Raw genomic sequence first — 15,558 nt, forward strand, 5'->3', positions numbered from 1 at the left:
TTCAGCGCCAAATTGCTGCTTTTGTTTCGTTCTGTTTTTCGGCCAATAGCATAATTTGAGGGTCGTGTTAAATAGTAATTTCTCTATTATTTTAAAGGAAAAGAAGAGAATTATTCACGGATCAGAGCGAAAGGGTTTTGGAGCTGTAATTTCATGGTTTGGCTCTCTCGCCGCTTGTCATATTTACGGTGCTCGGTCAAATCAGTTTGGAGCGTGTCTTTGGTGCCGCATGCACCTGCACTTAAATAATAATTATCCCAAAGTCTGTGTGTTTTCGGTTCCCTGAAGGTGAACCTTGAACCCAGTGAACCGACTCGAGACATGAACAAAAATAAAGAAAAAAGGAACCGACATCGCATGCGATCAGAAAAAGAAAAAAAATTATTCGAGAGCTTTGCTATTAGTCTTTAATTGGATGATCAAATCTCTCAATTGCTAATTAACATGTTAAATTTTTAATTTAATAACTCTTGGATACTTTCTTCTTCCTTGATAAAAATGTTAGATATTTCAAAAGTGCTGAAATTAATTGCCCAAATCGTAGGCAAATCTAACGAACTGTGCGCCTAAGTATATGAAAAGTGGCGGGTGAAATGAAAAAAAAGCTGTTAATTCAACACGCTCGGCTGACTGCCTTTCCGATAAATAAATTTAATTTCCATTTTATAAGCCAGGTATAAAAATAGCGGTCAAGGTGACGAGCATCTCATTTGGGCGGTTGAGAGTGAAACTAACGAACGTATACACTGCGTGCGTTATCATTCCCTTGGGAACTCGATCGAGGGCCCCCTGAAGAGCTTGTCGGGCGCAGGAAGAGCCTCGCAGACCCTCCGCCCCCGCCGCCTGACCTTTGATCCCTCTTTTACGAAGATGTGAAGAAAAAAAAATGAACGAGCGGAGCCTTCAAAGTGCAATAGGAGTGTGCGATCGCACGCAGACGCGACTTTATAGGAAATTCAATTTATGTAACAATTAAAATTTATTTAAAAAAAAACCGTTAGCTATTGACAAATTAGTTTAATTTTATATTTAGTATTATTATTTTTATAATTAGAAATCAAAACTTTGAAATATAATTAAATAAATAATTTTATTATTTTTTGTTATTTAACGCAATTTAAAACTCATTATTTTGTTACCAGGATTGTATGTAGTGAGATAAAAATTATTTATAAATTGCTCAGCCTCAATATGATTAATGTATACATTTCTCAAGAAATTCACTTCAATTTTTGCTGTGTTTGTTCAATGTTCATTAATTTAACAATGTAATTTAAATGTATCATTACAGTCACTGCACACAAAATAAATAACTTCACACAAAAAAAAAACTTTTTAATTATTGGTAATTATACCATGATATAAAATATTATATTCTAAGATACGTTCTTGTTATGAAATTTGAATTCAACTTATTGTTTTTGTAATCAATGTGACCATCCATTCATAAATCGTTGGATATGAAAATAGGCCGCATTTTAAGTTTGATAATCGCATTAATAAACAACGTTGCATTCAAATCACAATGAGTGAAATAGAATAAAAAGTCGTGACCACGCGATTTTTCGGGGCGAGCACGCCGCTTGTTTTCTTTCTCAACCGTCTCGTCGTGTGTGCCATAATATTATTTCTTTTTATTTTTGGAGGCGCGCGCGAGCCGAGAGGGAATATCCTTCTCTCTCCTTATGACTTCATAAGCCGAGAATCCAGCCCACCGGTAGCTCAATTAGCATACAATATTTTTTCTGCGGCCGATTATTCGTACGAGATATCCGCGAGATGGTGCACAGTTATTTGTCAGACACTGGCCATTCTTTATGGCTCCACATAATATATTATTTTATATATAATATTGACCCATGGGCTTTCTTTACGCTTATTCCATATCTAATTCTCCGACCGGCCAAGAGAGATGCGAGTATGCAAATTATGTGTGCTATTGATCTCGCCAGGCAGAGCCATTGAACTTGCAGCAAAACAAAAATATATAATGAGCACACACCACACTCACAACACACTCCACTCGTTTAATTTATGGACTGCTCGAGCTTTAAGAAATAAAGATCACATGCATGAATGTCGGGTGAAAAGTGTTTCAGAACCCAAAGAGATTGGCTATCTGTGTTTATCAAGTCGATCGAAAGAGGGCCTGACCTAATATAATATGATAAACGGAATTGTAAATAAATTTTGCGTTTCATTTTTTGCATTCAAAATTCAAAAGCAGAATTCAAATTTTATAATTTAAATTGACGATGATTGGACAAATAAATAAAAATTACTCATTTCAGTAAATTCTGTATTTACAGTATTGCATTTATTATTATCTATCGGAAGATAACATTCGATTTTATGTATAAATTTAATATGAGATGCTATGTTAATTTAACGTATTTTTAATGTAGAATAATTAATTTATTTATTGAACTAGTCAGCCATCCGAAAAAGCCAAAGAGGTAACTTTAATTTAAATTAACATTATGTATACATTTTTTTTGACAACAATATTTATATTATTAATCGCTTTTAAATATCACAATATATTTTTATATAACAGATTTCATAAATGAAAATTCAATTTTGGAGATAGGGATTGTATAACATTATTAAATAAAAAATATTGTCAATAATTTTAAATAACAAACAGTTTCCAATTTTACATATAAAAAAAGTAAAACAACAGAATAAAAATAATAACTTAAAGACTTAAATTATTAACATAATATATTAAAAATTTACAAACTTGTCTAAATCAGTCCCATCTTCTGGTTTGTACATGACCAGTTAAATCTTTCGGATTATAGAATATCCAATAATCCATCCTCATCGGCATAATGATCCTTTCCTTCAGGATGAGCAGAAATAAATTTTCATCACTTTTGAAAATTATAAATTAAATTGGATGTTCATCTTGAAATGAAATTTTTCATAAATTAAATTCAAAGTTTGGAAAATCAATAACCAATACGCTATGAATTGAGTCATAAATACACAAACACAAAACGTCCGCCTCTCTATTATAATTAACATTTCTGGGTTGCACTGCAGAATCGCTGTGTCACATGCGACATGCAATTCAGGGGCGGAGTGCAAATAGCAAAACATGGCACAATGTTGCGAACATCTCGTTTTCCCGGTCGTGAATCAAAACAAAATAAATAACTTCTTCGCTGTAAGTTTCTATAAAGTAAATTTCTGAAGTTCCTTAAGCGGCAACAAGTTGCTGGTTTTCTTGCAAAAGGGTCAGGGGTCGCGTTTGACATCAACATTAATTTGATATTATTGTGCACTCGCGGCTGTTGCAATGATATACAATTAATTGTACGGCCGCACTTGGCCGTAAACGGCGGTGTTGTAATCAATTACACGGCACACGTCGTCCCTCGTCTCTCTCTCTCTTTGGACAAGAAAACCGAAGAAAGAAAGAAAGAAAGAGAAACACAGTCATGCATATTTCACCAGCCATAAAACGCGGTTTCTCGCAGTGTGACAAATGGAATAAAATCAGCTGACAAACGAAAGGCAATGAAGTTTTCATTTTATTGCCTGCGGGGAGATTATTTTTCTCTCGATCTATCGAATTGCAAAGCACGTACATAAATGAACTTTCAACTTAATGTGTGTTTGCACATAATTCAAGTGCAGGGCAATAATTTCCGAACGGAAGGCTCTATAAATAAAGATATACTTTTTATTCAAGGTAGCTCGTGAGTTGCAAAGACAAGAAACAATAAAACTAATAATAAATAAATCGATTGTTTACTTCTTGATATTTAATAGTTGATTAAGTGCAATTTAAATATTGTTTAAAAATTTTTCATGATTGGCACAAGTGGAAATATTAAAATAAGTATGAAGATTTCAATTGAATTTAATTTTCACCAGCTTTTTATGTTTTAATGAAACGTTTGTAAAACAATAAACATCTTAAGTAATTTTCAAAATATAAATAATCAATAAATTATTGAAATCTCTCATAACCTAAATTTGAGTAAATTCTTAATTTTTTTCAGTCTGATGATCATCAAATTGATTTAAGTGATAAAAATGAGGTTACCCTCTGAGAACGAGACGCGTCTTTGAAGTTTTGATTCGTAGAAAAATATCGTTCAATTGAATTGTTTGTTTGTTTATTTAACAATATTGGAGATGCAGGTCAATGGAAAGTAGCATTTCCTTTTTATTTGTGTTCGCTTCAAAACCACGGCTTGAATGAGGCCGGACATCCTAATGAATTCAATGGAAGAAGTTTCTCGCATAAACGTCAAGCTAAAGTGCATCTCTTTTACAGAAATTGCATGCCATCAAATTGCCGATTTATTGGACAGTATAACTGTTCTTGACGTATTCAGAAGCGAGATCGAGTGATTCCCGATGATATAAAATACATAATAGTATAAATAAAATTAAAAAAACCAGCAGTGACCTACAAGAATTTCCGAAACTTTAAAAAAATTCATAAATTTTCGCTTACATGCCAGACGTGTCATTAGCATCCCCATTGGAATAAAATATATAATCAGACACGTCAACACATCAAGGTTATATTCGGAAAAGAATTAACACCAGAAATCCATTACCGGCGGCTAATTTAATTTAATTGAACACAATAAAGAATCGCCTGTACTCAAAGGGCAAAGGATAAAAAGATGCTGGCGCGCGAAATCAGGTTGTTCGTCAAAACGTCACTCGGTGCTTCTGGAATTTAAATTGCAATGCAATATCGGTTTATTTATTTATTTATTTGTCGTCGCATACTTCTTTTGCAAAGCCGTACATTTATCGACACACAAAGAGCACCGGGGAAATAATAATTGCCGCTTTTAATTGCGACTGACCATAAGAAAAAGCATTTTACAGTAATTATTCTGTAATGACCTCTACGTGTCTGCATGCGATATTGCTTCTTTTTTCGTATTTTACTGCGGACTTCGTGTAGGTAAAAATTAAAATGAATTTTTTATGGCCAATCCCCAACATATATGGAAGCCAAAGAGGTATAACATTTATTGCACGTGTAATATTTTGCTCTGGTGGAAAGTTTTTTTACCTCATTTATGTATGCGTGGGTTTGTATTTTTTTTTTCACTTTTATGAGAAAAACAGAAATAAACACATAACACTTCGTGAGATTTGTTTTCTAATACCTCATTAAAAACAAATTACGGAATTTTAACCGCCAAAGTGTGAAACAATTCGCTAATTGACATTAAAAATAAAAATTAACGATTGCAAATTTGCTCTTTAACTATTAACCATAAATTCTAGGAATGGATCTTTTTATTAGAACGATTAACCTATTCATTCTCCAAAAATAACGAGTAATTAGTCGCAATTATTTCTGTCTCAACAAGTTTCTTATTCCAGCCTTTTAAAGACGAATTAATTTAAAACTCCAATCGTAAAAGTGGCGTTCAAAAGGCAGACGCCGGCTACATAATTAAAAAGGACACGAGTCGTTGAACCAGCTCGAAGTTGAGTCACAACTTTTCATCAGAAGAAAAGCCGGCTGATTACATTACAGAAATAAATGAGCCGTCTGCGATAACCGAGAACAAAACAAATTTAGCATTTAAATTTCATTCGCCGCGGCGATAAACTTTACATTACAAATATTATTATTCAACAGATAGATTTATCTCTGCACACACACACAGACATATTGCCACAACGTAATGTATGAATTTCGTCACACATTGTCTGGCTCGTTCACTATACTTTCGCCTGCGAAAGATAATTTCCTCCCAGGTCTTGATAGTGCTAAAGTAGAAAACCGACAGATCTCGACCTTTCGAGTCGTGAAAATTGCTAAAAACGTTTCCCTCAATAAATTAAACACACGCACAATGAACGTGCACGTGGAAAGCTGCAAATTGCAGAGAGACGAATGAATATTTGCAGGGTTTTCTTGCGAAAAATAAAATCTCTCACAGAATGAATGAGTTTATCTTGTGTGCCATCAGTCTGCTTTTTCCTATTCAAATCAGAAGAGCTCTAGACACAAAATTTCTCCAAGTTGAGCAGTTTTTAATTTTACTAGAATCACATTAACTTAAAATTATTATCTATAAAATAATAAGAGTACTTTTAAATGACATGAAATAAAATTTTAACAATTTTTATCAATTCATTTATTTATTTTAAAATACACAATAAAAGTTTTGATTTCAGAACAAAATTTTGTATTTTATACAATAATTTTTTTTCACAAAAAATAAATCTTATCCCTCCGCAACTGCAAATACTAAATGAGTAAATAAAGGTGACTGAATTGTAAGCCTTTCGTGGTCGATTGAATAATTTTATAAGTTTTATCCACATCATTGAGATAAAATAAACAATTATTATTTTGCAGATCATAAAAATCAAACTATGCCATAATTTCATTTGATTAGGTTATAGTAAACATGAAATCTAATACCCGAGAGTATTTACAAAAACTAAATGTTGTGCTACTGTTTTACATACCAATTTAGGGATGCATATAAAATAAATAATTATAGTCATAGAGGAATTCGGGAAAAAATGTTATTATGTTTTTCCAAATTTTAAGTAGAGTAATAAGATTTTTCTCCTTCTTTAAACTAACTCCTTTGGCACGAGCCACGGCTCGTTTTACATTATTTTTTTCTGATAGACACCAAGTCGAGTCGAGACATACCCTGCGAGTCTGGCTTGGCACAGACGCTGGAATAAGGAAGGGGTCTTGTCTGCCCATTATTTGAGTGCGTCACGCTGAACGCACCGGTGATTTACCTAAATATCAGAGCCCAGTGAGCGCCGTAGGTGGGTTGTCGGCTCAGCCCAAGCCAGAAAATAATAAGAAAAAAAAGATTCTCCGTGCCAGATATAATTAGAACGCGCCTCTCAAAGGAAGCGAACATTCACAGGTTCAACGACTATGCTCGAACTTGGGTCGCGCAAAGGTCACAGGTCACGGCGAGAATAAATTTATATTATGCATTGCGACAATGAAATGCACTCGCTTTGTGTGCATTGTCGGATTCGTTATTCTTTTCTTCATGCGTGCCTCTCTTTGTAGTTTGGTCTGCTGCGTGTAATTTTAAGCCAGGATTATTCAAATGAGTGTATTATTTCTACTCTTGGCTGCTCATTCAGCAGCTCGTCTTATCTGGGCAGGAAACGCGTTTACATATTGTTAGACACCGGTTGGCCGGCCGTACAATCGTTTCGGATACATTCAGTGGCGAAAGAAAGGGTTGGCGGAATTTATTTTTTGTTTAATTGCGTCTTCAATGAGGTCAGTGTTATTCAATTGGAATTCATTGCTCTAAATGCAAAGAAGTTAGTAAATCAGTTGGTCCAGATCTAAAAATGCAAAAATAATCTCAAACGAGATTAAAATACTTAAATATTGTTCATAGCAATTGCATTATTTCAGAATTTTTTCTTGGAAAATCGAATTTGAAGTTTTTCTTATCAGTTGGATATTTTAATTAAAGATTGTTTCATCTGACAAAAGAATTGAAATAGACAAGAATTAGTTAAACATGTTTTTTAAATTGTAAATCAAATTACAAAAATTACAAGTTTAATTGTAAAGACTAAATAATTGAACAAGCGTAAAATTAAAATTATTTCAATGAAATATAAATATTACAAAATTTCATTCCTCGAACAATTCATGCTAAAGCAACTTAACTTGACCTACATAAAAATTTGACTTTTATTCAAAGAAACTCTGATTGGTGCTTTTAATGCCACATTTGGACATGAAGTGCTATTTGTGTGCTCCTTTAATTCGTTTTCCCCTTTCTCATTTGGGCACTCATCCTCGTCCTTGTGTCTGGATTATTTTTCCCATTATACGTTTGATTCTCACGTGGACAGACAATTCATTTTCTAATTTTGAGGTTAACCCATCCGCGGTGTACAAAGAGACGCCCGACAATTCTGACACCTAATTTCCAGCGTTTCACAGTTCCTTCGAAAAGCGTTCACAGTTAAATAATAATAAAACAACAAAAGGAAGTGGAACATTATTCGAGTCAGAGAATGAGAGAGAGAGAAACGCACCTCAACAATTTTTTATTATTTTCTCTCCAGACACTTTTCATTTCCGTGTCCTACTTTCGGAAAAGCGTTCCAACCCTAACGCAGCACACACGGTTATTACCTAATCACATTAATTAACCGACGGCCTCCCAGCAGGCTTTGAATCAGAAATTCTACATTGTATTAGGTCAGCTGGCCGGTTATTATTCGAAATGACACAACATAAAGCATTGTGAAGACAGCTTTACGGTCTCTCGCTCTCGGTTATTAGCTCCGGAATAACTTGATAAATAATATTTAGATAAAAAATATTATATGGCCCACCTCAAAATATGATTCATCTCATCTGCAGGTAAACACAATTTAAATCAGGAGCACCCGGAGAAATAATTAAAAAATGAATACCGGCGGTCGGTGCGTGTCAAACCTTTGAATAGTTTATTACGTCTGGGGAGTGCCTGCCCACTGTAACAATTATTACATCTTAAATTAGCTACTGGCTACGCCACGTATATTTATTAAAGCGTAATCACAGCCCGAACCGACCTGAGAGAGCCGGCTTCACTCTTAAGAGACTTCTGCGGTTGGAAATTAAAATTTATGAAGCGGCAGCTCGCCTTTTTGGTGTTGTTTTATTTCGCTTCTGTGCCCCTTCGCGGTCAAAATTGTGTTAAACGCCTTGTGAACTTTGAGTTAAATCATTGTTTGATGTGGGTTCTGCCTTTAATTTACTGCTTTAATACATTTTTCCTCGGTACATCCTTTTTTAAAATCTCCTCCTCTTTTGCCGTAAGAAAACTTAGTGTTCTAATTTTGAGCTCCTTCACCATTTTATGTAAAAGTTTAAAAAAATACGTAAAAATCCAAGGTGTGATTAAGAAAATTTAAAAACTTTTTATATAAAACAAAGTATGAAGGAAGCATATCATTTTATACAAATTTTGAAAAAAAAGAACCATATTAACTCAAACCTTTTTCCATTCCTAAACTTATTCCAATTCAAGTTTTTTAAACTGTTATTTTAAACTTTTAATATCCAAGAAGATAAAAATTTCTTCTCTTTTTTTTTCATTTCCCGAGTTTCAACTGAACTTAATAAGTCTCATATTTCAACTTCGAAGCTTCGGATTCCACTTTTAAATTCAAGTGATCTCGATTCGAACGACTTCTTCCTCATTAATAAGCGCAATATTGCCGAGGATTTATTACAAGGTGCAATTGAGAGTTTCATATCGTTACTTTTTATCACTCTTTTACTCACACGTTCGGCCGCTCGGCAAGCGAGCACTGCAGCTTTTTACGATTTATAGGCACATCGGCCTTATATATTAAAAGAAGAAGAAGAAGAAAATCAGGCCACTTGCAGTTGATGATCTCACCTGAAACAAACACAAACATTTACTGTAATTAAACCGCTTTAATTAAAGGAAAAAAGCAAAAAAGGTGTTTGATATCGAATAAGACTAGAGGTGGAATAAAAGAGAAGAAGTGTTTAATTGGAATAGAACACGTGCTCTCTAATTATCTCTCCACCTGATCTCCGACTTGCAAAATTGCAGCTCTCCGTCACTAATTTGTAATTAAATTGTAGCAGAATACATCAGTCTATTCTGTTTTAATTGTAAGTTGCATTTCAAAGTTTTTTTGTCCCATCTCATTTTTTAACAGGCCAGTGAAAACGAGTTGGACAGAAGCAAATGTGGATCAGGTCGGATTCCGAAATCGAGAGTGCCTCTTTTTATTTACATTATTCTTTATTTTTTTCTTCTGCATTTCCAGGAATCTGCAGAGGCGAGTTCATTCAAGAATTCGTCTCAAACTCAAAAAGCACGATATGGAACGACAGAGGGAGGAAACGAGCGTTTTATTCTATTTTTTTTTTTTATATTCTTCTAAACCAAGCATGAGAAGTTATTATTTTTCGTTCGAGCTCACTGATTTCGCCGCGCGTCTCTCTATTGTGCGTTTGATTTTTTACACGGAGCGCAGAGACAATGGAATATTTCACCTTGCTCCGTTTGCTTCTTTTTTCCTTTGGGGAATCATTTGTGCTGCTCCTAGGCTTGGTTAGATCATCGACGATTGTTCAAAGCGCGTCGTTTGTTTTTCGAACCGATCTCCTGCGATAGCTAGGGCGTTTTTCTCGTGTCTCTTGTGGAGCAGGATTTGATACGTGAAAATTTCCTGTTGGAGAACAAGGATCGCCCAAAACCTACCACAAACAGCTAGACTTTTGTCTGCAACAGGGAATTCCAAGACAGTTTGTGAAACTCATCTTCAACGCTATAATTTTTTTTACGTTTCATTAAAAAAAAAATATTAAATTTCCTGATTTACTAACTTTGCAAAACAAAAATTAAAAATTTGTATAACTATGAAATAAAACATTAGGAAAGTCAATTACTTTAAATTTTAAATTATAATTTTTTTTAGGTTAAATTACATTTTGTACTAGAAACGTATAATAAAACAATTAAAATAAATTACGCTACTTTAAGATAAGCAAAAAATAGAATTTTTTTTGCATTTTTTGCATTTAAATTTGAACATGAAATTTTTATTTTAGTTTTGAATATTTTTTATTTTTTATTTTCATTTTTAACAGAATATTAATTTTTATTTACAATTTTTTTATAACTCTTTACATAATTTATTTTTAATTTTTTACGCTAAATTTTATTTTATTGCATCGTCATACTACTTATGATTAGCTGTGAAGACGGTAAAAATTCCCGTATGAAGCCATTTGATTGATATTTATTTAAATTAAAAGAAATAAATGAGAATAAAAAAGTGCAGACAGTCCCGTTATAAATTTTAGAATAAAAGATAAAAAAATATTGCTTATTTTATGTACTTTGAAACAATTTTAAAAGAATTGGAAAAATTGACCCTTTCAAGCAGAATTTCCAATTTTTTTTATTTGATACAAAGTTTACTTTAAAAAAAGAGGTTTCCCCTGATCAAACCATTCTTCATCTTTCCAGCAGAGCAAGAAAGCCATAACTGGAGTTTCAGGACGTATTATTCTGAACGCACAGCAGCATCGGAGATTACGATTATTTATGGTTTAGTAGTAGCAAGTGGAGCCGAAAGCATTCCATAAATAACAAAAATTGACAACTCAACTTTGGTCATTTACAGCTAGGCGTCCGTCGCTGTATTTTTTTTTCACGATTTCCGCTCGAGAAACGCCATTTATTGATAACCTGCCGAGATGAGAAATGACTATCGTTTTACGTATTAAACACGCGCGCATGTGTTTGTTTAATTTTCTTTCGAGAGAGCAGCAGCAGGTGCAAAACGAGTCAGTGTCCGTTGCTCTTCAGCACGCAGATACATTCTAGATTACGCGAATATAAACTTCTTATTTTCAATAGTGAAAAGCACTTGAGGCTTTTAATATTATATACCACTTACTTATATTCACGTGCGTACGTATATGTGTTGGATAAGCATGAAATCAACATTTATAAGTGAGTTTTTACCCACACGACGTCCCTATATCTGCGTTCGGTCGCCAAACATACACATGTGCATGTGTGCCTTGAAACAAGTCTACTGATTAATCATTTTATGGCACGCGCGTGTGAGAAATAAACGGGAAAAAGAACTAAAATATTTAAGATTGAATTCACTAATTCTTAATATTCTTATGAGTAAATCGCATTTTGTTATTTGTGGGGTAATTTTTCCAAAATATTAAGCAATTTTAATGAAAGAAACCGTGTGCATAAATTATCAAGTAATACAAAATTCTCCAGTTTTAACTTTTGAATTCACTTTAGTTTATATTCTTTACTCTTTATCACTTTATTAAAATTTTTATCAAAGCTCGCGCAAAATGGTGACTTCATTGTTTTGAAAATGAAAAAAAAAGGAGATGATAATACATGACACTTTGAAAATCATTTAAAAATTTTTATTATCATTATATTATATGGAGCAAAATAATTAATATATTTAGCATTATCACTATTATCAGTGAAATGGTCAGTAATTATGAATAATTTTTTGCAATTCTGAACTGAATAATAATATCAGTTATTAAAATTCAATACCTCTAATGATGAGGGTATTAAATAATAAATAGATTTAAATTTAATTTTTTTTTATCCATTCTGCAATAATTGAAAAGTGACATAACTTTCATCAGACAATATAACCACTTCAAAAATTTTTTAATTAAAATGATTTTCTAATGTTGTAGCACGAAAGTGCTGCTAAATATAAATTATTACATTTTAAGATTAATTTATAAAAATGTGCAAAATACATAAAAATAAATTGAAAAATAAAAAATATAAAAACAAAATTAATTTTTTAAATAAAAATAAATTTGCATAATATTTTAAAAGAAAAATTATATTAGTCAAATAAATACACAAAAAAATTAAAAAATAGTAATTTTTTTTACCAACATGTTAATTAATATTTTAGTTAGAATATGTGACAGTAAAATTTCTTGCAAGATGCCATCATATTCGCGTTAAATTTTATCCACTCCTTTCTTGAGGCAAGTTAATAAATTTGTTGCGAGGAGATCGTCCAGAAGCCGCGGCTGCATTAGCACTCTTTTAATTTGTTTAATTTAGAGAGAAGCGGCGTTTTCATTTATACACATCACACAAAGTGCGGGCAGAATAGATTTAAAAAGGCCGTGCTCGTCGTAAAAGGCTTGTTAAAATGACTATAGTGGGGCCTTTTTGTGGCCGAGAGAGAAGTAGCCGCGTGCATGCATGCATGCTTTCTCGAAAAACAACTTTAGAGGCAAAACTTAAGCGAGCGGTACGGCTCAAAGGATTAATATTTGAGTCATGAACGCCGCCGCGAAAGCTGATGATTATTAACACGACGGACCGCCAGGGTTGAGAGAAGAGAGATGAGAAACGAGACCTTTCCTGCTCAACTTCGAAATTACACTTGGCCTTTTGTTTCAGGAAAAAATTAGACCCATTATTTTGGCGTCGAGAGCACCGTCATTATCGAATTGCTAGCCGAGTAAGACATAAAAATTTATATCTGTTTTGATAGATAACTATATGCCTAGCGGAAGGATTATTAAATTATATTTTACTTCTTTTTACAAGCAGGAAAAAGCAAAGCTTGTTAATCAAATTACAAATTATTTTCTTCTCGGAATTATAGAAAAAAAAAATGCAGCTGGGTGACGCGCATGAAGTGTTGATAATCAGCAGCCGTTTACTGGATTTTGTCAGCAGTTTTTGTATGCTTAATTATCGCAAGGCCGTTTAAATTTTGGACTAATTGCAGCTGGCGTGCTTCTGCGAATGCGATTATATCTTAATTAATCAGCAGAGAAAGAAAGTGTCCGCTCCTTGGAGAGAAAAATTAAATTGTATATAATAGAGAGAGACTTGTCAGCTAATTTCTCATGAAGGGGCCTTGAATCGAATGGGAAAATTATGCTATTATTAGGAGATATTATTTCGGCGATGCGTCAAGAACGAAATTGGCTCATTTAAGACAGCCGAGGTTAAGCAAGAGGTGAGGCCCTGAGAGATTATATAATGCAATTAATTAAAATCTTGGTCGCTCTTCAAAATTGTCTTGAGAAAGCTCCAAATTTTCACTCTAAAATATCAAAATGAAATAATTAGACTCTGGTATAAAAAGGGGCAATTTTATAAGTAAGCATATAAATTAAATTTGAAATTATTGCAATTATCATTTCTTGTTTTTTATTTGTCCACATTGTTATAATAAATTATTTACATTCAATTTTGAAAGCAATTTATTTAAAATAAAGGAATTTTTGGACGAAACGATAGCACCACTAGCAAGAATTATGATAAAACTTCCGCCTCCGCTCCACTCCATCCGCCGCAGTGGATGAAAAGAAGTTAGTTTTTTAAAGGTTTTTCTATATTTTGATCGATTACTTTTTGAAAACACGTAGTTTTCCTAAAATTTTCTGCTATTCATGTTCACACAAAAAATATCTTCTAGATAACAAAATGGGTATCAAAGTCCATAGAAAAATATTTCCAAGAAAGAGTTTTTAAGTCATGTGCACAAAATTTTAAATAATAACTTTTGAAGGAATTAAAACAAATCGGTGATATAGTCAAGAAAAAATAATTATTATTTCCGTATCTCATTTTCTGATGAATGGTTGGCGGATTTTGTTTTGTTTCTTGAGGTCATTCCCTCTCATCTTTCCGACCTTCACGTCAGTCACGATTAAAAGTTTGCCTGTGTGTGTGTCTAGAAATAACCACTATCAACAAAATAAATTTATAATCAAAACTCGGGAAATACAGACGGAAAAGGGCTCAAGATCAACGATCCCTTTGCCGGATTTTCTGCTGTTTTTTTCTTCTCGATCTCGGCGCATATCTATAATTATTATGGTGGCCAAGACCCTATCATTTTCATTACGGTCGGCGAGGTATTGATTTTGGCCGCGCGGCAACAAATGCACACATAATAATCGGTCGGCGCTGAACCTAGTTAATGACCGGGTATCGCCGGCAATTATTTGAAAGTGAGCGTGAAGACGGCGAAATTTACAATTCCCTCCCACCGCACAGGACTCATTAACACCGAGAAACTTTATACACAACCCTCCCCCAAGAGAGAATAAAGCGGGTGCTATTGTTTTTGTGTGAGAAATAAAAATATCAATGCTCTGATGAGCGGCTGTCGTAGAATATCAAATTTCTTATTGCAGCAAATTGTGATGGAAATTGAAACCAGAAGATTGAGATTTGGCTAACAATGGGAAAATTTATGGGTGCTAACGCATTATTAACACTTAATTAATCGGTGGGTGCTAAGTTTGTAATTGAGGATGATGGTTTGATAGGGGTTCTGCAGATGAGGGGAAAAGAAATCTGATCAAATTTATCACGACGTGATAAAAATAATAAATTACTTTTTCCTGAATTACCAATTTTGATTGGTATTTTAATTCTAGAAAAAAAGCCATAAAGTTTAATCTCACTTAATCTCCTCTCTAATTCAGCGTGGAAAGTTTTTTTATTTTAAGCTGATGATTTTGTATTTTTATGGCGGTTTAATAGTTTTGAGCGTTGACAGGCGATAATGGCACCAGGATTTCAAAATCTTCAACGCGATTATTTCTGGCAATTAAACACAAAAATTCAGCCAAATCCGTGATGTTATTGCTGCTGGAAATTCGAAATCTTCACGCACCATTACTCGTGTGTCAGTCTCAGCAGCAGCAGTAGTTTGCCCGTATGTAAAATAAGAAAATTACACTGCGCCAAATAAAATTGAGGTCTTTGAACTGGGCATCTCGTCAAAGTATCCGCCAGCGTGCAACTTTATTGCTGATGACCTCAACGTGTACCATTGCGCCTCAAACTAGAGTTGATATGAACAGCTCATACAAAAATAATAAAAATACAACCTCATCAAGTAGTTAAAAAGATTTGAAACTGCAGAGTTAGTAGGAGAATTACTTTGATCCTTGCCTCCAATTCTTTCATTTAAGTTTCTCGTTCTTATTAAATAAAATTTTTATTTGCCTATTTTAATAAAATTAAATTAATTTCA

At 33.4% G+C, this 15,558-nt stretch overlaps 1 protein-coding gene across 3 annotated transcripts in view; it reads right to left on the minus strand.

The window, feature by feature from the left end:
• The window catches only part of LOC132199604 (ras association domain-containing protein 10-like), a 44,365-nt gene that overhangs the window by 4,902 nt on the left and 23,905 nt on the right, over window positions 1–15,558 (minus strand). The window contains exon 2 of one of the 3 annotated variants that reach the window (XM_059624450.1): window positions 9,278–9,395. The exons of the other annotated variants lie outside the window; for them this stretch is intronic. Coding sequence (XP_059480433.1) covers window positions 9,278–9,395 — 118 coding nt within the window. The remainder of the gene's footprint in view (window positions 1–9,277; window positions 9,396–15,558) is intronic. 3 annotated transcript variants of the gene reach the window in all.

Source organism: Neocloeon triangulifer, unplaced genomic scaffold, assembly GCF_031216515.1.
Source record: "Neocloeon triangulifer isolate White Clay Creek 2 clone unplaced genomic scaffold, ASM3121651v1 ptg000014l, whole genome shotgun sequence".
NCBI lineage: Eukaryota > Metazoa > Arthropoda > Insecta > Ephemeroptera > Baetidae > Neocloeon > Neocloeon triangulifer.